The sequence below is a fragment of the Paramisgurnus dabryanus genome, chromosome 7 (genome assembly GCF_030506205.2).
Source record: "Paramisgurnus dabryanus chromosome 7, PD_genome_1.1, whole genome shotgun sequence".
NCBI classification, from domain to species: Eukaryota; Metazoa; Chordata; class Actinopteri; order Cypriniformes; family Cobitidae; genus Paramisgurnus; species Paramisgurnus dabryanus.
Window position 1 is genome coordinate 19,014,638 of NC_133343.1, and position 27,344 is coordinate 19,041,981.

General features: G+C 36.0%; 2 protein-coding genes across 9 annotated transcripts in view; both read right to left on the reverse strand.

Moving 5' to 3' along the window:
* Positions 1-14,206: 14,206 nt before the first annotated feature.
* gfi1ab (growth factor independent 1A transcription repressor b) lies at positions 14,207-19,269 on the reverse strand. 2 transcript variants are annotated; one of them, XM_065240709.1, is made up of 7 exons: positions 19,153-19,269; positions 16,906-17,106; positions 16,317-16,514; positions 15,674-16,068; positions 15,446-15,583; positions 15,176-15,341; positions 14,207-14,955 (listed from the first exon to the last, which is right to left on the reverse strand). In XM_065240709.1, exons 2-7 carry the CDS (start codon positions 17,015-17,017, stop codon positions 14,777-14,779), a joined length of 1,188 nt encoding a protein of 395 aa, XP_065096781.1. In that variant the 5' UTR covers positions 17,018-17,106; positions 19,153-19,269; the 3' UTR covers positions 14,207-14,776. The 2 variants fall into 2 exon arrangements, with proteins under 2 accessions (XP_065096781.1, XP_065096786.1); XM_065240714.2 differs by lacking the exon at positions 19,153-19,269 and having other exon boundaries at positions 16,906-19,136.
* A 263-nt stretch (positions 19,270-19,532) lies between these two features.
* evi5b (ecotropic viral integration site 5b) overlaps positions 19,533-27,344 on the reverse strand; it is a 77,388-nt gene continuing 69,576 nt past the window's right edge. For 5 of the 7 annotated variants that reach the window (XM_073815137.1, XM_065240682.2, XM_073815139.1 and 2 more), the window contains one exon: positions 19,534-21,611. In XM_073815137.1, coding sequence (XP_073671238.1) covers positions 21,336-21,611 — 276 coding nt within the window. In that variant the 3' untranslated portion in view covers positions 19,534-21,335. Of the gene's footprint in view, positions 21,612-27,344 lie in introns of all 7 variants that reach the window. The other 2 variants (XM_073815141.1, XM_073815138.1) reach the window with 1 other exon arrangement.

Here is a 27,344-nt window from a genome sequence, read left to right on the forward strand (position 1 = left end):
TTTATAACAAATTTGACTTTCTTTAGCTGCAAAACACTAAAAAACAATATTTGGTCAATATCCTAATATATTTGGTAAAAGTCCTCCTAGTAAAACGCTGTAGACTTAAATCAATATATGAAAGCTTCTCTTGAAAGGACTTCCAGTGAAGCAAGAAATCTGACTGGTTCTCCACAACATTACACCCAATAGGTCAAGAGGCCACCCAGTTTTGAAGAATAACAAAGTTGTGGTTTTGCAGGAATAGCAGTCCATCACGTTCTGAAAATCCCAGTGAACTGATGTCCCAAAAATGAGCCAGAGATGAGAGATTTTAAAGTCCCACCCTGTTTGCAGGATTTTAATATATGTATCATGGCATACATATCATGATTTTAATCAGAGAATGCCTGTTTAAAAAGTGAGAATTTAATACCTGTGTCATATAAAATGAGTTTTATAAGCAATTGGATAATTTACCTGATTTACCTCCTGCTTTATGAAGTCGAGCAGTTGACCACTGTTACCTTGAGCAATGGAGGTAAAACTTGCATTTAGGAAAAGCTCACGATCATCTTGTGTAAAGTCATTTTCTTTAGTTGTTCTCTAAAAACATAGAAAGATTTATTTTAATTCCTGTATTTTTGTTAACAAAACAATAGACAAAATAATAAACCAAAAATCTTTAAAGTCATATTGGTGACTTCGTTAGAATCTATAGCTAATAACTTACATTAAAGTCATGAAATCTGTTTTATTATGCTAACACATTATAGAATTTATGTAATATTATAATAAAGTAACATTTCTATGATACAAATCAAAATTAGTTTATTATAGTTTATCTGTGTGTACACTGTCAAATAAAAGGTCAAAAATTTTCCCTATCTGCCCCTGTTGTTGTATCCTTTTAAAATGTACACCTTTGCACCTAAAGAGTTCATATTAGTACCTCAAAAGTACATTTTGTACCAAATGTACCAAATACATCTTAGGGGCTTTTAAAAGGGAACCATTTTTTGACCATTTTTTCCTAAAAGTGTAATGAGAGAAAACAAGAAAACTGGGATTTACACTGAATAAATGTTAGGTCTTCAAAAGTTAGCAATAAAGCACAAATACAGTTTATGCCAATGTATTTATTATAGGCTGTAGAAAAAACGTTTCCTCACCCATCTCTGAACCACGTCCTCTAGCTGATCCACCACCATTTTTAGCGCTATAGTCTTTCAAAAACAATCCATACAAGTGACACTCGAAGGTCAGGATTATAACCACGTCTTTCTCTTCAGGATCTAAGTGACATCTGCGATAAAATTTTGCACAAAAGCAAGGAGTGGTGAGGTTTATAACCGAGGTCAAGGTGTATGAAAAGAATCAAGCAAGAGGCAATATGACAAAGGATCCCTGGTAAACCTCTTAGTAGTGAGTGTCTGCTAATAGGATTAAGACTCCGCAATCTGACATAGATGGAACAAAACAGAAATCTCTCGAATGCTCTAGAAAACAGTCATGAGTATTTTTAATGATATTATGAAGTACTGTCATTGAATATTTACACGTTCAAATTCTGTTTGTACAATTTGGCAATGGGGGTACAGTCCAAGTAACTAATTAAAATCTCTGCTGTAACTGGATGTGACCAAACAAAACAGGATCATACAGAAGACCACAATGGATCTCTCAGACAGCTCTCAAATGAGCCCTGACGTTATTTAAACATGTCGTGCCATAGAAAAATTGAAAGCACATGTGATTGGCTTAGTTAAGCTTTTGCGTGTACTGTCCCTTAACTAAATCTCAAATAAGTCCAGCATATCCCCAATGTACATGTAACCTGATATGATCCATGTCTTTGACTTCCTGTATGGACATTGTAGACCCTGATTTCAGGTGTGTAGAGACAGACCAGGTTTGAGCAATAGGATTTAACCAGCAGCTGCAAAGTTGGCGCTGTCTATTACAGTGTGGTGAAAGGCTTTAACAAAAGGCACAATGTAAATATAACAGGAAAGGACAAACTGTTTGCATGTCGGCTTCAGATTTGCCCGTAGCTAATTGAAGACTGCTGATTTAGTGTTTTGACAGTGAACAGTCTGTAATGAAAATTGAGGGCATACAAAATGAACTCTTATAGTATGTTGACAGACAAACAGGTTTGTTGCTTTAAAATGATCAACCCTTGTCCTTTTGCACTTATGTGGAGGCAATCTCTATAGATTCACCAACCAGATTCTTATAATTTAACTCCTCTGGGATTCATTTACAATTACAACCTTGCTGTATTGTATCATTGTCAGCTTTGAGAAGATTTTACAGAGCAAACTTACCACAATAAAGCCTTAAAATAGAGAATTAACGTCTTTGTTGATGGTTAAGTTTTGGACTTTGATTCAGTCATAAAAACACCTATCAGTATTTGTAAATGTCTATACATTGTAAAATTAAAATTGTAATTAAATTTTTTGCATCAAATACTTATACAACAAATGTATATTTTTAAATGAAGACTCTCATTTCACTGCATTTCTGTATGTGTGTAGTAGGCCTGTCTCAGGACGCTACTATCATATATCCATGTATTTTTAATAGGCAACAGGACAACAAAAGTGTAACCTAACTACCTGACTACCTGACACACACCAGGTTTCCAAGCTTAGACTTCTCAGTGGAGGATTCAGGAATAAATCATGATATCTCTTCATTACCTGATATTTGGAGGATGGCTTTGCTTCGTGAGCACTGATGTTTGCATAAAGAAAACAAAAAAATCTCATGAGACCGGCAATCTCACTAGGGTATATTTCAGCTGAATGCTCCCTCTTATCACATACACGCATACTCTGAGACAGAATGGTTGAAATAGCTTGAATTTCTCCCACTTCATATTTTTTAAAGTGGCAGGACTGTTTACCCTGCCACTTTCGTTCCCATTTCTAGGCAACAGAGTGTCCTTGAAGGCCCCTAGAGGCCATGTCTGGAGCTGATGGTGTCTGCCGAAATCCCTTTCCAAACCCCAGCGAGCATGTCATGAAAAACTGTCTTGTTTAGGGGTCGCTCCCTAGAGTCTATGCTTTAGCTTTTACTTCCTTGCCTACAGATGTACTTTTGCATTTGATCGCAGACAATGGAATTTACATGGACATGGCTCAGATTTTCTCGGGACTGAAATTTTGTTTAGAGGGTAGAAGGTTATAAAACTAAACCATTGATAGGTCATGGGTAGAAAAACAGATTCATAAAACCTACTAAAGCTTGAATTGTAGGTGTAGCAAGAACAGTAACCTCACAGTGTGAACCTTTAGAGTCTATGCTTTAAAATAAGGGTGGCATAGAAGAATCATTTTTGATGGTTGAATGGTTCCATAAAGCATTTTGACCTGAACCTTTTTGTTTTACAAAAGGTTTTTTGTAGGTGAATATAACACCATACAAGTAAAGAAAGAAATGTTTTTGACTTAATGGTTTTTTGGGGGAGCCAAAAATTGTTGTTCTATGGTATCGCTGTGAAGAACACTTTTATTTAGTACTGAAAGAAATTTAGGCTTGATATGCTGTATCAAAGATGTTTTATTTAAAATAAGGCAACTTTAAACGACTTTGACAGAGTGATCCAATAATATTGCAGCATTAGTAATGTCAAAATGACATATCCAAGCATTGCTAAAGTCCAAAGACTGGGGCCATAGGGAAAAGGAACTAATAATTGCTTCTATTACTAAAGCCTGCTTGCTCTTTTGTAAATCGGCATTTTCGTGGCAATAGCTTGTTTTGAGTTGTTCCAATCAATACATACAGCGCGAGAACCTTAAGTGACACAAACAACACAAGACGCTTTACTAAAGAAGAGATACTATGTCTGGATTGATCAATACAGCACTGTGTGTCACTGCTGTACACACTGTGAATAATCTGGAAAGTCTGGATATCCTGCACCTTCATATCCATGGGCATTCCCTGATGAAAGAAGACTGAGATGTTACATGTGACTGAGCTGTCAGAGCAATTTTGTCAGCCTGTTCATTCTCTGGTGTTTAGAGATGCTGACACACTGTGCACTGGTTCCCATGATTTTACCGAGGTGATGGAAGCTTTTAGGCTTGTTTTCTCTCTCCTCTCCTTACTCCTTTCATCCATGAGTGTGGATAAGGGTTTTAATTCTTTAAATCTGCCAGGCATGTATCTAAGACACCTTAATGGCCTGTCATTCAAGTCAACATATCCACAATTAAGTTTAAATACAGTTTTTACATACAGTTTTTTTTTAAGAATTCAAGATTATTTAGAAACATTACACTCTCAGATAAAAAAAATGGTACAAAAGCTGTCACTGGGGGCGGTACCTTTTATAAAGATTTAAATATTTGGGTCATTCTGTGAAAATAGTGGCTTTTTGAACAGACAACTTTTTAAAAATGTAATTTTTTTATACCAAAACTTATAGTCAGATAATAGTTAACCTCTTAACATTATAAATCAACTTAAGTGACAGCCTAATGTATTTTTATATTTTACCACATTACATTAAAAAATGCTTGTGCTGCTTTTTTGTCACGGATGTTACCTATATTTTAGATGACGATTCAGGCTTCCCAAAATGTATTTTGACTATTTAATTTGCGTAAAGATCTATTGTGTGACCTTTTTCTATTTCTACCATTGTGTTTTTTGTTGTAACATTAGAAATAATTGAGGTTGAGTGATCGAATTTGAATGATGATATCCTTAAAATGCTTACTTATGAAAGCAGCAACAGTAACACCAGTGACGATAACACCAGTGACAAATCTGCAGACACAATGGCATATCTAAGATTGCGGCCACAGTAGCTCAAACCACACTTCTTAAATTGTAAATAATTCATGCAATTTGAAAAATTATATTAATAATATTTCCTTTCCCCTTACTAGTTAAACTGTGGAACACCAGTGACACATCTTAAGTCCTCGCATGAAATTATCAAATTATTTATCAAATTGATAAAAGATGAGGAAAGAGTGCACACTCACCATGTGCTTTTCAAAACAGCCATGCCTACAATGAATGTTTGACCCAGGAAGAATTTAGCAAGAATGTTGATTTTTTCAAAGTGGTGGTTTTTATAAATTGTAACAGCAGTGACATGAAATTGAGGGACAGGTATTCCCTGTAAATTATATATAATATTTAGTTGATGTTTTAGTTTTTTAAGTAAACTGTACTACTTCCCTTTGTATTATGACATTTAAAGGGGAAGAATAATATATTTTTTAACTCAAAATATGTCACTAAACCACAGCTCCTGACCCGAGGGACAAGCCAATTTCATGGTACTGACCGTGTTCTACAATATATATAAAAAATGGTTTGCAATATAACTGTCTTACATATGTTTTATTAATAATAAAACACTTTAATTTAAAAAAACATATATTTTGTGTCATTATCTGACAATTTTAAGTGTTTTTTCCTGGTGGTTGGGGCCGGGACAGGAAAGCCACCATTTTCATAGAATGACCCATTTACCATTTTGGTAGATATATCCATTTGATAACAATATTTACCTTTGAGGTATTAATATGCACTTTTTAGCGAGGCTAAGGGTGTACTTTTTGAATGGGAATAAAAAACAACATGAAGTAGATGTGATTATTATGTGAGTAGTTACAGACACACCTCATCCTTCCATCTATAGCTGGCCTGCATATAAAGTCAGTTGGAAAAACAATGCGTTGATTTGAATAGATCAGGTACTGGTTGTGATCATTAATGATTTATCATACAGCAGTGGGGAAACTAGCAGTCTCATCTAGCCCTGCTACCCAGATCCTTGTCTTTGTAAAGCTGCTCTTTTAGCTCGTCCTAGTCTATTACCAGTGAGCTAGAATGACTACAATTCAAAATAAATGTATGCCTTTCAATATATCTCATTTTATGACAGGTGTGTAAGCCAACAATTTTATTGTAGAAAATATGTTAAGAGCAGAAAATGTTTAATTTTTCTATTTCCCTGTTAAAAGCAGGTGCTTTTGTCATGCTGGTTGAAATTATAAGAAGAGCTCATATGCAGAAGTGTGTATGACATGTTTTCTTGTAAATTAGCATTTTTATCAGACTTATTATGGATTCTGCATTCAGTCATTTTTTACGGAGTTGACGTTTACAATACATCGTTGTATTTCACCCATCCACTGCAACACCGGAACACCTCAGTCACTTTCTGCCGGCTGTGGGATTCGCCCCTATCGATCTCTGGATTACTAATAAGTCTCTCTAACCACTTGGCCACACAGCCATATCTGTATGTTGTATATAAGGCACACTTATTGTGCATTCATACCATGAACTCAACATTTTGAGAATATGAGAATATGTAAAAATATTTTCATGTTAAATTGTTAGTATGGTCATATACTTTTAATATTACGAACTACTCATTTAATTACAGATTTTTAATTGTACATTTAGATTAATTTGTATGTAATTCAAGAAAGCAGAAAAAACAGTACTGTATAAATAATACAGACTATTCATAGGTATTAATCATGTTGATACAATAATGCTGATATTTGTAAATAAACAAATTTTTATAGGCCTAATCATGTAATATAGACATATAGGCCTGTCATAGACGTCCAAATGATGTCCAAAAAATTACCCAGTTAAAACGTCAAATGTTGCCCGTAAATATGACGTCAAAGTAGGGTCATGGTTGGACGTCCAAATAGTGGACCTAGTTTGGACGTCGAATAGATGTCCAGAATTGGTCATTGACCGATGGACCCAATATAGACATGATCTGCATGTCTATTCGACGTCCAATGTTTAGTGGGTGTGAAGTTTTAGCTCTAAGTACCCCACGATAATTTATTATAGCCAATTATTGCCAATTTGTACACAACAAAATCACTTGTGTTAAATGCACACTGTTGGTGTTTATATGAGAACCATCAGACTGGTGATACCCATATATACACCATGCAGTGTACATTTAACAATGGTGACTTTGCTGTGTAAGTGCAAGCAAAAATCTGATGTTTTGGGGTGTGTCCTTTTAAATGCAAATGAGATAATAAAATGCAAACACTGATTACAATGATGGTGACTTTAAATAAAACAGCCAACAAACTCTACAAGTTAGATATACACTGTGCGATTTTAAATAGTCCTTTAGGATTGTTGCTTGCCACATTGTGCGATCAAGATCGTAGTTAAGTCCATGTCACACTGTATGCTCTCAGTTTCCATCAATGTCAGACTGTGCGAGTTTAAAGACTTTTAAAAATCAAACGCACGCAAACAAACACGTCCGTAGTTTTACATCATCGATCAGCGACGTTTGTTGTTGTCGCACTATTTGTGTCATCGGGTTCTGCGCTTCTATTGGTTCTTGATCTGCCGGTTGTCGTAGAGAGATTTCACACAGCAGGATTGTGTTTCTAAATTTCTGACACTGCCAGAATTTTGTCAGAGGATCATTTTGATCACAACGGTCATTAATCGGCTGTTTGTGAACATGTCAAACTAGCGATCAAAGACTCCAGATTTTAGCTTAGGATTCCAGGAATCTTTTAGGATTTCAAAATTGTACCAGACAGCTAAATTGTGGCTGAAATCTCACAGTGTGCACCAGCCTTTAGATGTAAGATGCAATTTTAGGTTTCAAACAGAGATGGCGATAGAGGGGATAAAATTACAGATTGCATTACAGGAGCATTTTAAACAGTAAACGGAAGACCAAAATATGTGTGCAAAGTGTAATATTACATCTCTAAGAAGTTGAGTTAAAACAGGCATGATTAACTCTGTCAATTAGAACAACAATTTACTCTAAATATGTTCAATTTACTCTTTAGGTTTTGCTGTGTACCTGAGACCTGATAAAGGTCTGTTATTCCAAATAACAACTGCTAAAACCGATAACACAGTGCTCATACGGGTTCCTGGCCTGTGACTGGATAAGATGGATCTCTTGCAGTATCTTAATCTTGTGTCATAAATAAAGAGTATTTAATAATGCACTTATGTGGTAATAAGATGACCTTGTTGTACAACTATAACTTAGTGAGAGTGAGAAAGTAGTTGTCTCACATGTACGTTGTGTTAGTTTTGATAAAGCTTACTATTTTGTTCCTTTCACACTTCACCGGCCATCAGAGAATAAACAGCAGCCATGATGATCACACAACAACAGAATACCATCACAGCTGTTCCCATATGAACACTACATGAAACAGCCTTTTCTTCACAGTTTAGAAACATAGCACATCTGAGTTAGTGAGCAAATGCATGAGTGTTTTTTTGTGTCTAGTATCGTGTCTATGAAGGAAGGTGATTGAGTGTGTGTGCGTGCATACGTGCGTGCGTTTGCTGGACCTCAGGGACCATGAAAGTACTTACCAGACTGGTAGATCTGTTGAGAAATGGCGCAGTAGTTTGATGGTGCTGCAGATTGACACATGACTACACAGACCCCTGAACAGACATTAGCACAGGCTTCAGTAAGCTTCCTACCTCAAATCGTTCATTAAATCAGAACATCAAAAGGAACTTTACTTGAATGCCTCAACATAAATATTTTATTATTACTGAGAGTAAATCTTTTGTCATTTTTCTCACCACAGCCGCCTCCCTTCTCTTTTCTCTGCCTCTCTCTTGCTGCATATCAACTTGCTGTTGTAGCTTTTTTGTCCTCTAGGATTCTTATGCTTGGCTTGGTATATTTTGAAATGGATCTTATGAATTTTTCAGAGAGGTTCATTGCTTTAGTCAGGCCTGGTTAACTGGAGGATTGTATCAGTTAGCAACCTTTGTGGGTGCAACCTAAAATCATTTTATTTAAAAGAAGAGATTTAAGTGTATCCATACAGAGCTTCCAAAATGGTAATGTTCTCCACTAAAAGTAGGGGAGGCCGAGCCTAGTTTTAACATGAGGAATTTGCTGTATGTGTGTTTCTTATTGTTACTTTAAATATCATGTGGATGACTTGCCCTGTGCTAGTGAATGAGTGTTTAATTAACTGTGTTTTTCAAAGCAAACTAAAACATTTTTGCTTGGTACAAGGGGTGGAAGAGACTCTAGAGTAGCCAAGACTTAAGGATGTGTAAATAAAACCTGAGAACTGATTAGTACTAAAAAGGTGTGACATTTTGCGCTTTACAAAACTCACTTTCACTTTGCATTTAGTAACTGAATGACAGCTCAGATAAGTGAAGGCATCAGCGTTGGAAAACCAAATGTACTCCTACATTAAAAGTTTAGAGCTTTTAATTCTGCTGTGTTGACCTGGCCCACCTGTCACATTGTATTTATTTTTGACCCAAGAGTTTCCTCATGTTCAACCTTTTACCAACACGAATCCTTTTAGTGTTTTGTCGGGATTCATATACTATTAGATTACTCTTTAAATGTTTATGAAACAAAGCTTTACTGCTGTGCAGTACTCCAGCTAAAGAAATTGTTCCCTACTGGTATGAATTAGATGCAATGTCATAGAAATATTGCATATTTACGACCCTATTTGTAAAATCTAAGCTAAGATTTCATAAACTAATAATGAGATTAGAAGAAGCATCAAAGTTTGGTTTACTTTAAATTTCGATCTTTGACATGGCCTTACCAGTCAAGATATCAGAGTTATATTTTCACAGAATGTTCTTTACATTATAAAGGATGATTTTAGGTAAAAGTTTAACAACATTTCCCCAAAGCTGAAATATATTCACACTAAAAAATAGTGCTAAATAGCACTAAAAGTGGTTCACTAGCTTGTATTCATAGGGGAACCATTTTTAGGGCTAAACATCACCTATGTAGAATTTGTGTAGAACCATATTGTGCTATATTGAACTATAAGTGGAGTTAGTCATGCTTTAGCACCACTTATGGTTCTAGGCGCTATATTGGTGCTCTGTAGTGCTAAAAATGGTCCCCCTATGATTACCAGCTGTTTGTGCTATTTAGCACCATTTTTTAGAGTGTATTGTCAAATCATATTATTTTTAATCTATTGATCTGTTATACATGTAAACTACCCACTGCAAACTGGAACAAATATTTAACATCCGCCAGCGTCTTTTTTAACTGACAGCTGGCATTTAAATAGTGGTAGTGATATGTAATGCTAAATGAAGCAGATAAACACGTGTTTAAATGAGCAGCGACCTACTCCACCCGCCTTTCAGTGGTTGGTGGGGGCTCTCAAGGCTGACAGCGTGCTGCACAGGGGTCGGCCCCACTGCAGGGTAACTAATGGAAAAGCTTTCAGGACTTTAACCTGAAGGAAAACGTCGGGTCACATTTGATCGTTCACCCAGGTCTAATGTCTCCCAATTGTGTCCATCACCGATGGTTTTACCCATTTTTACCAAAATTCCCCCATTCCCAAACACACACAGATAAATGCTGCTTTCATCGTTTCTCTCTCCCTCTCGCACACGAATTCCCAGTCCACAGCTCCTCGAAGTGACTAATTTAAGGACTCCAGAGACGTATTTTGTTAAACAGTCCTGAAAACAACAAGGACATAAGTACAAAAGAGGGTACCGTATGGGCAGTAAAAGTGTGCTACTCAGGCTCAGCTGGGACATCCCCAAGCAGAGTCTTTACTAAGATGTTATGCCAAGCTGACCTGATGTAGAGTTTATAAGAAATTCCCTGTTTCTTTAAAAACTCCCTTGATCAATTTTTGAATCAGTGGTTTTCATAAGCCTTATAAAGTTAATAAATGTTTCATATACTGTACATACAATTTCTTGCCTACGTTTGGACATTTAACACCATTGGCCTTTTAGGTCAGATGTAAATGTCTCTATTTTTATAATGTAGCCTAATGCATGTAAACCTGTGCACACTGTTTTTCTCACAGATAGTGTGAGGGTCTGTCATCTGTGCTGACCATTTTCTCCTTTAGTCTCTCTCTTTATTCTATCTACCTTTCTTTCCAAAATCATGAATAATTTGTATCACCGCCCTGCTGCCTGATGACAGCTGTGCAGTTGTCTTGCAGTCTATTTTTCAGATCAGGTAAATAATGAATAAAGCGCCGCAACAAAAGAACAGACTATCTGAGCATGGTTTCCCCGAGACACTTCCACTGCCCCGTTATAGAAGTGCAAACACCAAGCGTTTCTTCTGTCACCTGCTGAGTGTGAGATTATTGCCTAATTAACCTAAACAAGTTATATGTACTGTACATACTTTTTACATTAAGTTGTTTGCATGATTCCTCTGCTTTAAAATGGCAATTATTTTAATCACTACCCACTATCCACTCCCATCTATTTCCATTTTTCAATTAATACTATCTGTAGCTTTTCTATTAAAGTATTTATAACAGCATATGATGTCATGATGATTGTAGATATCTGGAAATGATTTATATCTCATGTCAGGCAAATGCTTTGACAATATTCCACTCTATTACTGTGTAAAAGTGCAGTGTTTATTGCGTGGTTGTTAATGCATTTCTAATTGTCTGTTTTACATTTTTCCAAATTGAACACAATAGTGAGTTCTTTACAATTAAAATTCTTCATTCACTAAAATAATTCACTAATAATTCCTGAAACAAACATTATTAAAAAATTAAAAACTGGGAAATCCCAGGCAAAATTTAAAACACATCATTCACGTTTTATGTGTAACTACTCATTTTACATAACCATAACCATGTGTTTTGCTTCCCCAATACATCACCATGTGAAAATCACAAGGCATAAATCATTTGTGACTAACTACCACAGACTACCATATATTTCTATTTGTTTTGTTTGTTTGTGTCTGGTGTTTCTAAAGCTGAAGAATGAAGTGTTCTGATTACTTGCTCACTGAAATTGATTGAACGCTTTCCAGGACTTCTTCTATTCATATTTGATATGCCTGGAGGCTATGGACCAATGGTTTTAAAACCCTCACTGAAATCTGGCCTGGCCTAATGGTGCACTTGCAGATTGCACTTTCCTTCTGAGTGAACTGCAGAGGATTGAAACATCTGTGGTGGAAACTAAACTAAACCTGTGTACAGGCACTCTTGCACTCATACATCACACCACTGCCATAGTGTTGACTTTTACACACACCAGTCTCATTTTTACAGCCTGATCTCAGCAGAACTCATACAAATTTTACAAGTTGGCTATTCATACCAAGTTTATTAGGCAAAAATTTTCGATTGTCATAGAAAAAAATCAATAAGGAAAGCCCACTCTTAACCCCAACGTCACAGGGGTCAAGGCAAATTGTACAAAAATTTACGTGGTCCTGCGAATTAATACGAATTAGCCACCTCATCTATAAAATCCAGGTTAAATAAATTTGAGATTAGCAAACTATATAAAAAATTTATTTTCACATAATGTTCTTTATTGTATGATTATAGTAAATAAATAAAAAATAGGCTACTTAAATAATAAAAATAACTGGGTTTTCACAGACAGGTTCACAAATAAAACACAAATCAAGAGCAACAGTGTATAAATAAATGAGAATATGACCTATCAAATATAATCTTGGTTTCACAGGCCTTTGTGATTCTCTCCATCTTAGCACATTTGTCTATTTCTCTAAAATAAATATGCATTTTCATGTTCTTCTAAGTCACATGTTCCAGGTTTTAAAATATTTATTATTTTCGCAATCATAAATGCAATAAGATTTGAGGCATGAAACAATCCTTGCGAATCCGTGGTTTTAACCATAGCAGGGATGCTTTGGTGCTTCTTGATTGCGTTTTCATAAAACCATATAAGGGCCTGACAGATTATCAAATAATAAGTCAGTTTTTGGGAAATAGAAATTTAAGATGTATTCTACCCTGGTAAACACTTTAAAAATGTTGGGCTGCTTCAACACAAGTTAAAATATGGACAAACTCAACCGTTTAAATTAACTCATGCTGGGTTGTTTTAACCAACGGTAGCTTATACCCAACCATGGGTTGAAATAAAAAAAATCAGTGAAAACATAACCGTACTGTATATTATTGACATTTCATGTGCCAGGTGTTTAAGTTGACGTTATATCCTGGGGCAGGGTGACATATAATGCACTGACCCCTCCCTATTATTCCGCGGGTGTAAAGCACAGCACTTTCTGCTGAACTGTCTTTATTTACACTCACTTTGTTTAACAGTGGAAATCCAAGAGTGTTTATGGTGTAAATAAAAATGGGGTAACTCTTTTTGTGGTAGACTACGATATGATTACCGAGAGTCAAATTAATGTTTTGATTTAATATTTTGTTTAGAGAATTTCTCAGGAATTTATTCAGCAGTAGCTTATTTTGTGAGGCAATGTTGTTAAATTTTCGATAAATAAAAATGTAGTTTAGCGACAACTGATTTCCGAAAATTTTCCGTAACGTTGTTCACATTATTGTTAAAGCCATATCTTCTGTGATTAATTCTAAGCGAAACCATACCTATGCTAAATGTGGATATCGGGTTTTACAAATAAAACGAGAAATTTAGCCTAAATCATTTGCTGAAATATTTGTTTTTTATTTCCTAAATTATCTAAACATTTCTAATTATTTTATTTTGTTTGACATATTTCTGTTTTTATTACAAGTGATAGCCTAGCCTATCAAAGAGCAAAACTAAATTTTATAGATACTAATAACTAATTGTTTTGAGGCTTTAATGATTGCAATATATTTGTTGCTGATAAAACACAATTTGTGGCACACATTCGTCTTTAATTTCACACCATTATCGTCTACCTTTATTAGTGTAAAAAAGTGTAAAAAAAAATCTCTTCGATATCAAAAATGTCTTCGATATCATTAACCTGTAATTGTGTCTTGTTCTGTCAATTTTTTTCTGTATGTTTTTAACACAACTTATTAGGTTATTCATGTTTGCATCTGTTCTATCCCGTAAAATTAATGGATTTTTTAAAATGGATTAAAATAACAGACAAAAATAAATGTAATATTGATAAAAAGGATTAAATATTACTAACAGATTGTGTTCCAGCCCCGTAGGTGAGCAGTGCAGTCTCCAGTGCAGATCTGTGTATAATGTTGGCTAGTGTTAGAAAAAAGAAACACTTTTACAAGATAAAATATTGTTCGTAACATTCTTTATTTCAATAAATAGTGTAAATGATATAAAACAAATATTTATAAATTGTATATATATATATATATATATATATATATATATATATATATATATATATATATATATATATATATATATATATATATATATATATATATATATATATATATATATATATTAGAAAACGAAGCAAAATAAAATTTAGGCTGTTGTAATTATGTTTAACAAATGTAAAGCTCGATAAGTTGCCAAATCAATTAAGTTGGGCAGCAGTACACAAACAATCCTTTTATTGATGAAATCACGCAGCCTATTGTAGTGCTTGTTTTGCCAGCATCACTTCTGCAGCGTTAAAAACAAAGTGGCATTCTTCTGAGGTGCGGTGATTTTTCTCTCCTTCAGCTGATATTTTGGGTGATACAATGTCCTTTCTCGCGGCGGTTATACTCTGATTATTTTGGTGATAATATTTTGGGTACAGACACTGTGCCTAGCAAGGCTTTGCAGCCGGCCACTGATCATCTATGATAGCCTGTACAACATCACAAAAGCTGCCAGACCTGCTGGCCTACTGCTGACTCGTAGGCAACTCACACAAAGCATAAACAGCCATCTATAACTATTGTAAACTCTAGCCTCCTTTAAAACACTGATTTACAGCATATGTTGCTTGATCAATTAAAAAGTCTATTAAAGTTCAGATGTATTGATCTATAGTGTTGGGTAAAGCTCTGGGTCCAAAATGCAAGTTTCCTCATTTCAGTCCGTGTTGTGTTTCCTTGTGTCTTCTTAAATCGACCTTGCGCTGGAATCCTTTGCCGCAGAGGTCACATCCAAACGGTTTGAATCCCGTGTGTTTTCGACTGTGGGTTATCAGATTGGAGCTCTGGCTGAAAGCTTTCCCACACACCTGACATTTGTGTGGCTTCTCCCCTGTCAGACAAAATCCAGGGTCAATCTTTCAGACATACACCTTTATCATTATAAATTTTAGAGTGAATGGAACCAAACGTTAAACGAATGCAACACTTTTTAGTAAGGCCTATACGACAACAAAGGTGCAGACAAGTTGGGTAGCTATACATGAACAATTTGAATTTCAGTTTTCTCTAGATAGAAGTTGTATTTCCATATTGCAGATTAATTTGTTTACCTGTGTGAATGAATGTGTGTTTCTTCATATCTGATTTCTGATGAAACCTCTTTCCGCAGTACTGACAAGGGTATGGACGCGTGTCGGAGTGTATCAGGAGATGAGTGGACAGCGTGGATGATCTTTTGAAACTTTTCCCGCATATTTTACAATCAAAACTTCTTTCCTATTGAAACAGAACACATGGTTTTATTTTTTTATTATCGCTGATTTGCTTTAAATATCCTTAATAATATTTCCTTCTATAAGAACTAAATTAGAAAAACTCACCTGTGAATGAACAGCTCTGTGTTGTTCCAGACTGACTGCGTGTCCGAACGTTTTTCCGCAGATGTCACAAGCAAAAGGTCTCGTACCACTATGCGATCTGCGGACGTGAACTTCCAAGCCATGTGGTGTAGAAAACACCTGTAGACAGTAGACAGGGCCATGTTTAATATAAGTCTAGGCCTATTTGCCATGATTCATAAAAGTCAGTCCACTCCTTTTACACCTTACCTTGCTACATTTTATACATTTGTATGCGCCATTAAGCAGGAGACGACTACACATCACGTCGGAGGTGGCCTTTATCTCAGCTCCTTTCCCCAATACGCTGCTGTCATCATAAAGTGAGCCAGTGGAGCGTTCGAATAAGGTGGCATTGGAGCCATAACTGTTGTAAACGCCCGTGACAGTTCCTCGATCAGTGAAAAGTGAGGGCTCGACCACGCGCTCATTGTAATAGGTTGGTGGGGTAGGCCGCTCTAAATCCAGAGAGTTGTGATGGTTCAGAGTGTGCTTCACCAGCTGTCTTATTTCACATCCAGAGTAACTGTTCCACGCGTAAGGTCTAAACGGGACGGCAAAGGGCTGTGTTTCCTCAACGGAGGGTGAAAATGATTTTTCTGACTCTGTTGAAGACATAATTCATAGTATTTTAGCTTTTTCTAAAGAGAAATATGATGAATAGTTGGATGATGATGTATTGCAGAAGGAACACAAACAAAATGTTTTGGTTGATTAATTAATAAAATAAATATTATGTCCTGCTATGGTCTGAAATTTTCCAGATCAGTTACATTAAAATATTTGGGATACTGAATGAATTTACAAAAAAATGTTTTATACAATATAGGCCTTGAAATATGGTTACTCTTACCGGGTGATGCTGATGGTGATGGAGGTCGCCAAAAGTCCTCGTAATCTGACGAGCGGTCGCACCCGCTTTCCCCGCTGCTGAGAGGAGACTTGGAGGAAAGATCAGCTGGATCCAGGTGAGAATCTGGAGAACATCCGCCGGTCGTGTCGCTTGTCAAAGTGTCCATACAGCACTCCAACTCGTCTGACGTTTTGCTTTCTGTTATGAGTTCATGTGAATAAATAGTATGTTTATGACTGTGTATTTCAAACTTCGAAACACCTTGATTGTGTCAACAAAAAATCCAACTTAAAACTACACACGTCTCATTTCTTTTAAAAACAAATAATACATGTGACCTCGTTCTATTCTCCTTATTTATATAAAGATTTTGGGTGAAATATACAATATCAAATAGGCTACTTAAAACAACGAAAAAACGAAATAAATATGTGCATTGGTTAGCATCAATAAATGTTTTATAAAAAATAGTTAACCGTTACTTTAATAAACCCGTTTATTAATTCAGTTAACATTTTATCTATTTACAAATTGAAAATTATTAGCAGCCTATGTAATTAGATAGATATAGCTTAAAAGTTTGACATACCTGTACATATTTGAGTTAAAATAGTATCAAGTCTGTTGTAGTCATCCTCTAAAGACCGTGGATGGTGGTAGCTGTGTGCTTTTTTGCTCTTTACCAAGAAAGACCTAGGCATTGTGTCTCTGATTCCTTCTTGTTATGTCCTCAGTCATTAATGATGATCAGGCAATCTGTCAGATCCACGGATGCGGCGGCTTTTTATCTCTGAAAAGATTTGAAGATCATTGGTTGAAGAGCAGTGCGTCTGTATAGGGGATATGGCTGAGTGGGAGCATGCGTGAAGCAGTTCTCTCGTCTACCAGGTGTTATGAAGACAGGTGCTTTAAAGGGACAACTACCCAGCCTTAAGCCTGTGATTGGTCCGCCCTCTTTGATAGGACAGACAGGTCCTGGGGGAACTGTGGCTATCAGGATAAGTGATACATTGCTTTATCAATGCGTTACTCAATCCCTAGCTGCAGGGGGTGAGGAAACACGGAGACGGCTACCTAGGCTGCATGTGCGGATTACTAAATTCTCCGTCTGGCCTGACGGTTTACGTTATATAGCAATAATAGCTATTTAAACTTAAAGAAAATTGCATGATATAAATGTAATTTTTGCTTAGTAAAAATGTTGCTTTATTTTCTTGTTTTTAATAAATTAGCATATTATTTTTTTAAATGAGACTGCAGGTATACAGCCCAATTTATACACCAGTTAACTCTTAAAACACACATCTTAAGTTGACTGATCTTGAACTGAGACCCGCATTATCAAGTAATGCATGTGCTGTCGTGTCCACCAATTTGATTGTCATCTATTGCAATAAATGTATCGAAATAAAGCTGTCTACACACGCCACACTGTGTTCTCGAGTTTCGTGATGGTTCAGTGAACAGAGGTGCCTTGTTCTGAGTGGACGCCGGTAATCTGTCGTGGACACAACAGGGACACACATTCAGCTCGTGCGGCAGACAATCAGTGAGAGCCATATACAGGCAATCCGTCAGTCTACGCCTCACCTGCCTTTGACTCGTGACAGCCGTCTGGTCAATGAATCGTTTCACTCCTCCTCTCACGTAGAGCGCATCACTGTAGTCTGTCGTTTTAGAAGTTCACTCTCGATTTATTTGCCCAACTGTAAAATAATTATTACCCTACTTTGAAGCACTTTTGCTTTTATGTGTCTGTTTAACTGTAAAAATTTATGAAAGTTGTCCCCGCCATCAGCAAGGCTATATCCCACAATTAAGGATCCGCAGTAGTCGTTGTTTGCACTGGTCAACCATGAAGCGCAGGAAATCAAAGCGCAATGTGCCCTCCGTCGATTAGACATGCCACCTCAAGGCATCCGGGCTTCGTTAGATAGGACACCGATAATGCATAACACAAGGCAATATCTAAGCAGATTTGTAAACATTATCTCATGTTAACATTGCCCTCCATCACGAGAATCATATTTTTATTAGCCAATATCTGACTCTCATCCGCAATGTAATTTTACACCTTTTTGCATTTTTATATTTCCATACCCGTTTTAACACTGTAATAGTGGAATTGTTTTTATATTTTAAATATTTTAAATTACAGTTCTTTTAAACGGATCTTATTAATATATATTGTGTTTTATTATTATTATTATTATGTATTATTATTATTTGTTTGTATAGCCTATTAGTTGTTATGCTTTTTGCCGAAGCATTATATAAGTTTATATCACCGAAAATGCCCCAGTGTTCCAGGTAAAATCTACTCCGTTACAAAAAACAACGCAGAATAAATTAAAATAAACCCAAAATAGAAAAAGCAATATAAATGACCGTTGTTGTCTCCCTTTTCACGTTTAATGCAATATTTATTACATACATGAAATACATCTATCCACTAATATGCTACAAATCAGTTACAATGGTAACGTTATGTCTTCTCTAATAGCCATTCGCATTTAGTTGTAATAGTCCTAAAGACAAAATACTGAATTACATATTATTACTAGAGAACTTGACGAGTCGGTAAGTAATCATTATATTTATATATAATTCTAATTTATAACAATTATAATTCGGATCTTAGATTTTTAAGTAGTGCTGAGATGACTCAAAGAGTTTATTTTACCCTAATTTGTTTAGCTATAATGAAACTTCATGCGTAACTGGAGCTCGCGAACTGTGATTTGATACAGCGAAACTCTGATTTAAGCTTTACGGTTTATAGTACAGTTATTACTCTAAAAGTCATTTGTGACAGGATATTGTAAGCATAACTTACCGCTCAAGCTGTCCAAGATGTAGGCTAAAATGATTTAGTCTGTTTCAATGCTGTCGTGGAGTTTAAGTTTTAAGTCAAAGAGCGCACAGCTCATCTCATGGGTTTTACGCGTTTGACTAAAAAGCTTCCTGAATAACTTTATTTGCGACACAGCTCAATAGTAATGCTGTGTAGGAGGTCTGTGCTTTCAGATTATGTTAATTTCAAAGCGTAGTGAAGACTTTATATCTGTCTTGTATGAGAATGTGACATAATTTCCAAAAAGCAAACCTGCTAAATTGTTTATTTTCAATATGATCTAATTAAATAAAGCATCTAATTTAAAACATACAAAAAATACAATTTATAAATTATAATTTGTAAACAACACAATTTTTCAACAATAACGTTACTTTGTATTTTTTTTATTTTTGTGCATGGAAAACAAGGCACAGAAGTCATAAGCCTATATCAAATGCTGTTTTTTGTCAAATGCCATTTTATCGTCAAAACACTCAAAGGTGTGCAAAGCCTCTGTAGCCAACAGTCCACAGAAACATTCCGTTTTCACCTGAATTCAACGTGAATCATTCTATAAACACTGCTGAAAGATTTACTTTATTTTAAATAACGTTTATTACTCGATCAAACCACAGTAGTGTGTTGTACTTTGACAAAAAATGGTTTGCAAAGTTTTTATTTCGCTGGACTGGTAATTTTAAAAGTGGGCAATTAGTGTACCAACATCATATCAATAGTAGTTTGCTTTCAGTTAGTATCATCTCCATTCAAACTCAACACCAGCTTGACAGCAGGCTTATGTTACTGATGTACAATTTTCATGGAATTAGTTTTCTCAAAAGACGATTCTCAACTTAAATGTCTTTGAATTTCTCAAATTGAAGTATTTAAACTCACTGGAACTGAATGACAAACATATAGATGGAAGCAACTGTAAATGATATCTGATCATGGCCATAAACAGTAAAAAGTAGCATTTGTGGAAAATCGAATGCATTGCTTGTCCTTTGTGCAAAACTACAAATCAGTTCACAAGTTATTGAGTTATAAATGTGGCGGTAAAAGGAAGGGCAGTAAGACGGTTTGAAATTTCACTGCCCGTGATGGCATAGACATAGACCACTTGGCTTGGGAAAATTGAAGAATCTCCCTCTGCCTCAAATTCCACTAGTTTGCAAGAATTCATAACATGCTCAACATACCACATATTAAAACATGTAAATAAGATTTTTGTAGAACTTTTCCAGGCAAATTTTAACAAAACTTGATCCTCTGAGAAAGAGAACCGATGCCCTCTCAAAATTACAGTACTTTACAGTTACTGAAGAGCAGTGTGCCAGGAAATCATCTTTGAAGACCTCCCAAAATCAATAATACGTCCCTTTCAACTAAACTGTACAATACATTACAATATAGACAAGACATCCACTAAATTCATTTTCAAGTAATAATGGAGATGAAAAACATGTACATATATACAAAGATGTTGAATTTGGGACAAACACTTTATAAACACTATGAAGACCCAATCATATGATTCATGCCAGGAGACAATCGATTTGTACTTGCAAACTTTTGATATGACACTGTTGTATTGATATGGGATAAGTTTAATGTCCATTTAAAAACTATAGTGTTCAATAGTTTAATAAGCTTCCCTTAAAGGTATATACTCCAGCAAATTCACTCACCGGTTTCTCATTGTTGGTTTAAAAAAATGGATGATTTAAAAAATAAAAGCTATGACGATGAAAACTTACAAGTATGCATAAAATACTACGCCATACAAAATCTCGTCTCGTTATAAGAAAACCATTCTAGGGTATTTGAAACCCCCAAAGGTGATGTTTTAAAGATTTGTGAATCTCCTTCCACAATATGATGATCTTCATTACTATGATCTCAAGAGTCTAGAGAGGCACACTGCACCTAAAATTAGGAACAATAAAGTGCCATGACAAACATCCGATGCATTTTGGCAAAAACAAAACAAATGCAGATGTAAACCATGACTTTATAAGAAATACGACTCCAAAGTTCATTTGTAAAGATGAACAAGGACTTTTCAAGTTCTCCATGCTCAATGCAATGTAGGCAAGTTTTTAATGTTTCCTCTTACATGAGAGGATGTATGCGCTCTTTCCAAGATTTTAGATGGCAGTCTACGTCATCGATGCACGCGATCACACTGTAGTCGTTTTACGGTTGTCATTCGAGGGCACAGTAAGCTGTAGGTCATCTCCATCCTCATCATCATCATCGCTTTCAGAGTCCCCAAGATTCGGGTGTAGTGTGATCCGGCCTCTAATCTGACGACCGGTCAGGCAGGGTGACATCTTCACTCCATCTTCATCAGAAGACAGGTAGGATTCATTGCCTCCCCCATAGTGATTGACTATATGAATTCCATCAAAACTGGGTTGGTTGTGTAAACCCCTTTGTCCTCTTAAACACCGAATCTATGAGCAGAAGCGACAACAAGTCAGAAAAGTCAAATCTTTAATACTTGCAAAAGTAATTCTTTTAATTTCCTAGAACTGTTGACATGAAGGTTATGGTTGCAAAACCATGCACATGCTCTGAACAGCACCGATTTAAACATGCAAACAAAAGACATAAAAAGACTAGATCATATCTTCATACAGTAAAATGCATTTTCTACACACAACTAGAACTATATAGTCCATTAAGAAAATAGTAACTAGGTATATCAACAGGGTATCTGGGTATCATTTAATGTTTCTGTCCATCAAATTATTATAGAAGCCCATACTGAAACAGGGCTAAACAAAACAGGCAAATCTAAGCAAACAAAGTATTCGGGTGTGGGAATGAGAGGTTGAACTGACAAACTCGACCTCAAACTCGTATAACACAGTTGATGGGGTTGCATACACTCTTACCTGAAACCTTCTGCCTCACAAAGACAGACATGTAGGGAGAAACGCATTTATGAGTGTAACCACAATCAGTAACATGCTGTATACCCTTAACACAGATACAGTCATTTCGTCTGATATTATTCAAACTACGCCACAGCCAAGAGTTTTGAAAACGAGAACACTGTCAATTTTGCATTTAAATGCAGTGCACATTCGAGAGATGATGTGTGGGCTGTAAAGGCTTCAGAAAGAAAAAAAAACGAATAAGCCGGAAGCAAGCATCAAAATGGCTGTGAGGCCACAAGCATGACAAGTCGTGACTTTGTGATGTCGAGAGATTAGCTCAAGTATGGTTTTGCTTGGTGCAAATGTGGCTGATTGGAAACCTCTCGCTGTTTAGCAACTACGTGATTTAAATAGCAACCAGATACGAGACATCCGTCCTTTTCTTCTAAGGTTATGACTAAGCCTACACTTTGAAACTTGAGCATGGCTGATTTTTCAAGAAGAAATGTACAATGTTATTACAACTTAGTTTAACAAATCTCTAGTATAGACTTAGAAATAAATAAATAAAGACAATTTAACAGGGTTTAAACAATACGACAAAGGGGCCTACGTAACGAATTAATTCTAATACCTTCTTTCATAAAATGTTATAACAACAACAAATTAAAACAAAGTATGTTAACTCTTATTCAATCCTCTCTCTCTAACTTCACAACCGCAAACATCCAAATCAGTCTTGTTTGCAAGGGTTTGTGGCTACAGACAGGATTCATGCTACTGCCTGATTGTGTACAAAAAGGAACCCGGGAGGTGAAGAGGTAAAGCTGTCTTGCTGCACTCTGTTGATAGGGATTTGAGACGACCAAGAATGAACGATTTAGTAGAAAGTTGTTTGACCGCAAACCCACAGCCTTTTGTTGTCAGTATTAGGGAGGAGGAGGAGAAAAATCTGACTACATCCTCCATCTGTGTAAATCAATTAAACCCGCCGTTTTCTGTTTTGTCGTGCACCCTGACATACATTAAGATTCTCAAAGTTCTAACAAAGTTCATTCTGCTGAAGAAATAATGTTTAAGTGTCACTCGGCTGTACTATATTACTCAAACACCATATCGGGGATGTTCAAACCGATTGATGTAAATATGCACAAGAGGAAGAATCGTCATTTTGAGATCATGCTTTCACGCATGATCGTTTGTAAACAAGTTTTCCAAGTACAAAACAATTCTTACAACTCACAATCATGTACAAATACATTGAGAGTTTCATCCTAGACTGCATTACACTACTGGGTTGCAAAAAAGTTAAAACATTTTTTGTCCAAATTAGAAAGCGCTTTATTTAATTGTGCTTTGGTGTAAACTCAATGTTTGAGCATTGGGTTAGCAGCACAAGGTCATGGGTTCGAATCAATACATACACACATACTGATAAAAATGTATACCTTGGTTTTGGATAAACGCATCAGCCAAATGAATAAATGCAAATGTAAGGAATTAGTTTGAAAGTTAAAGCTTTCATTGCAGACATCCAAATAAAGAGTTTGGTTCCAAAACGCAATAAACGCCATTTAAAGAAAAAAATGAGTTACTGCCAGAATCAGTATTATATCTGGTCAGTATTTAAAAGTAAATTCTTAATTTTACGCAAAATCCAATATCTGCTGTGTTATTCTGTCATCTTTTCTCAATTTTTTCCCAAAACGCGATAAACGCCACTCCTCCTTTTCCACAGAATGCAATAAATCTGCTCTACAAATAACAGCGCACCATTCCTCGCAATGTAAACAAACAATGGTGGCGCGTTGAGTCCTAGTTTTCCTCATCTACTTTGTACTTTATGATCAACAAACTAACAAAAACAAAATATTACTTTAATGGCATTGATAAACCTGTGATGTTTTTTTTATAACGGAAAACGTAAGCCATCAACATCTAATAATTTACGTGAGAGGCACTCGGGAGACGGGTGCTTGTTCTCCCGACAGCATCAAGCTCTGTCATGCTGACAAATTGACCCCAGGGGATCTTATGAAAAACTTTCCATAATTTTACTCAAAGTCAACGAAAATCGAGCAGGACCAAAACATTTTACAGCTGATCGCTGTGAAAAATGTTAAGCGACGACGTCAAGTATAACCGCAGCAATGACGGTGTTCTTAATATGACAAAGTAAGTGTTTTGAATAATGCCATTAATGATTATTTTTTTATCAGTGTATAACACTAGTCAACTAAATGAATATAAAATGGCAAAGATGAATGCATATTTATATAGGCTATTGATTCAATAGATTTATAGCATTTTGAAAAAAACTTGTCCGGTCGTCATGGATTTATTGCATTTTGTGGAAAAAAATAATCAGTTTTTATAATAAATCTTTGAAAATCAAGTTATGGATTTGAATTTTTTATGTTTTTATAACCTAAAGATGCTATGTGAAAGTTTGTAACAGAAAAAAGTGGTTTTCATCTTGTCACTTTCTTGGCATAGAAAACATGTTTTTACCGAAATTTGTCAAAATGGATTTATTGCGTTTTTGAACCAAACTCTTCAAATACAACAACAGTACACATAATATAATCAAAGAGTAAACAATGTAAAAAAACAACTGTACAAAATAAGTTCCGTAAATGAAAAGTTTCGTTGCAAAATGAGATAACTCCATTTTTGTCAAAACATGCTTATTATTATGTTATCATGTTATTATTTTGTTTTATGGTGCTACTTAGTGGATTTTTTAAGTTATGAAGGTTAAAACAAAACAAACCAACTGCCGTTGAATTGATATTAATAGGAATGCACCACCAAAAAACAAGATTTCTGAAAATTTTTTGCAACAAAACTCTTCAAATAAACATATTTATAGATTCCATGTACATCTGGCCGAGGGGTAATGTAAAATATAACTAATTAAAAAAAAATACTAAGATAACTTAAAAACTACTATATCCAACTCATTGTCTAAATAATCAATTTCTAAACAATAGTTTAAATTGTTTCCCAAATAACATTTTATATTTTTTTTACATTTGATTTCAGGCCACCTACACCGCAGCACTTTTTTGATGGCTATTTAACACTGGACAAAGTTTAAAGTGTGTCAGTACTACAGAAACAGCAACACTGACAATTATAGATAAAATTCTCCATTAGAGTGGTGTGCAAACAACACATCAGCCACAAACATTACACCAACCACAGCTATGCTAAGCAGGTGACTATGATGGAATGGTGCAATAGTGCATTATAGGAAAACAACCAGATGTCCAGAATTATTTTTCTCCTTAAGGGCAGGGTGCATGATCTCTGAAAGCCAACGTTGAAATTTGAAATCACTAGGGGTGCACCGATAAATGATGATATACACTTATAATACGTGGCCGATAACTATTCTGAATCGCATAGCCGATAATCTTCACAGCTATTTCATGTACTACGGCTTTTGATCAGTAAGTCCTTATCGATCTGAAATCACTGTTAGTTTGACTCTTTTAAAACACGCATTTGAAAAAGCAACACTCGTCAAACATAATCATTATACATATTCTTCATTAGCATGAAATTACCTGAAAATGTTTGAAGAACAGCAATATAAATATACCCTTAAGTCATTTCCTGGAGCAGTGTGTCATAGATGCGTGTTTATGGTTACTCCTTTCTGCACGAGAGCGCCCCCTGGCTTTTGGATGTAGCGGCATTTCACCGTAATTCATTGAGAAGCATAGCAAGCATCATCGGCCGATATATAGGTGCACCCCTAGAATCACTTAAACAAACACGGCCCTACCCCAAAAGAATCTGGACCTTCTTTTGCTAGACCCGCCCAACACATAGGCAATGATGTCGGTTAGTAGACACCCCCCTTACTGCTGATTGGCTACAAGTGTGTTTTGGTACTCGGTCCGACTCCCTTAACCCCCAGGCTTCTCAACAGCAATGAGTGAGCATTTTCTAACCCAACCTAAGTAGTCTGTCCTGTGAATAACCTTTATCAATAAGTTTGTCAATGATGATACAGTATCACAGAATGCAACAATGCTTGCTTTATATTTCATTCATATTTCTTTAGTTAAAGGGGACAGAGAATGAAAAACCATTTTTACCTTGTCTTTGTTGAATAATGGTAGTCTAACCGCATTCACGAACATACAAAAAGTGTTAGATATGCTAAACATCTCAGTCTCATAGAAATTTCTCTTTTAGAAATGTCAGCCAGAAAACGGCCCAATTTGAAAAACTGATGCTTATGACATTACAGGCATCTCACTGCCCCTCCACTTTAAAATAATTGGCTACGTTTTTTGAGTGGCAGCAAAGTCAGCCAATCAGTAATGAGATTGCAAGTTAAGCCAGTAGGGGGAGCCAAATAGGTGCAAAACCACTTGTTTAAAATCCCCCACCCTAATAGGGCTATCTGAGAAAGGTTTTGAGGAAGCTTTTAAGGCATTACAGACCCAAACAAAAATATTTTTGTCTACATGTCACATCACAGAACAAGGATAAATACCCCATTCAATCATTCTATGTCACCTTTAAAGCTGCGGTCGTCAACTTTTTTGATAATATTTTTTGATCATATTCACTGAAACCGACACTATGCTCCGATAGAACAACATAACTAAGCCTGTTTAAGAAAAAAAATTGTGCTTCCAGCTCCATCTAGAGCCTGTTTTTTGTTTTGCAAAAATCCACTGCTCCTGGTTCATTTGGTCCAATCAGCGCAGGCCGGTTCATTTGGTCCAATCAGCACAGGGCTGTGTTAAATCTGCCTGTCCTTCCACAGTTCCTGCACGCACCACAGATCCCCTCACGCACGTTACAATATCACATGCATCCGCCTGAAGTTCACAGGTGTGTTGGATTAAACGCAGCGTGATGGCGGGGAGAACATTCACTAATAAACTTCCGATTTCTCGGTTAACAACCAGAGCTAGGAGAACAACCAAGGAAACAAAGACAGAAAGCGACCGTGCCCGTAATAAAACTAGGATCAATATCGGACCGGCATTTGAAATGTGGAGGAATCTACAAGATTTTAAAGGGTTCAAGCTGGATGCAGAGCTTGCCACATTTCTCCTCGACAGGTAATTGTGCTTTATCAACCATTGATTGTATTTCTGAGTGTTATGTAAGCAATCTAAGTATTCTTGCTAAGTATGCATTCACAATAATACTGGTGCACACACACTGACGAGGACGAGTTCTAGAAGGGAGGTTGATCGGTGGTAGTGGGGGAGGGGCATGAAAATTGTAAACATTTAAAATCAGCTCAATCCTCCAGACTTGCCGACAGGAGCT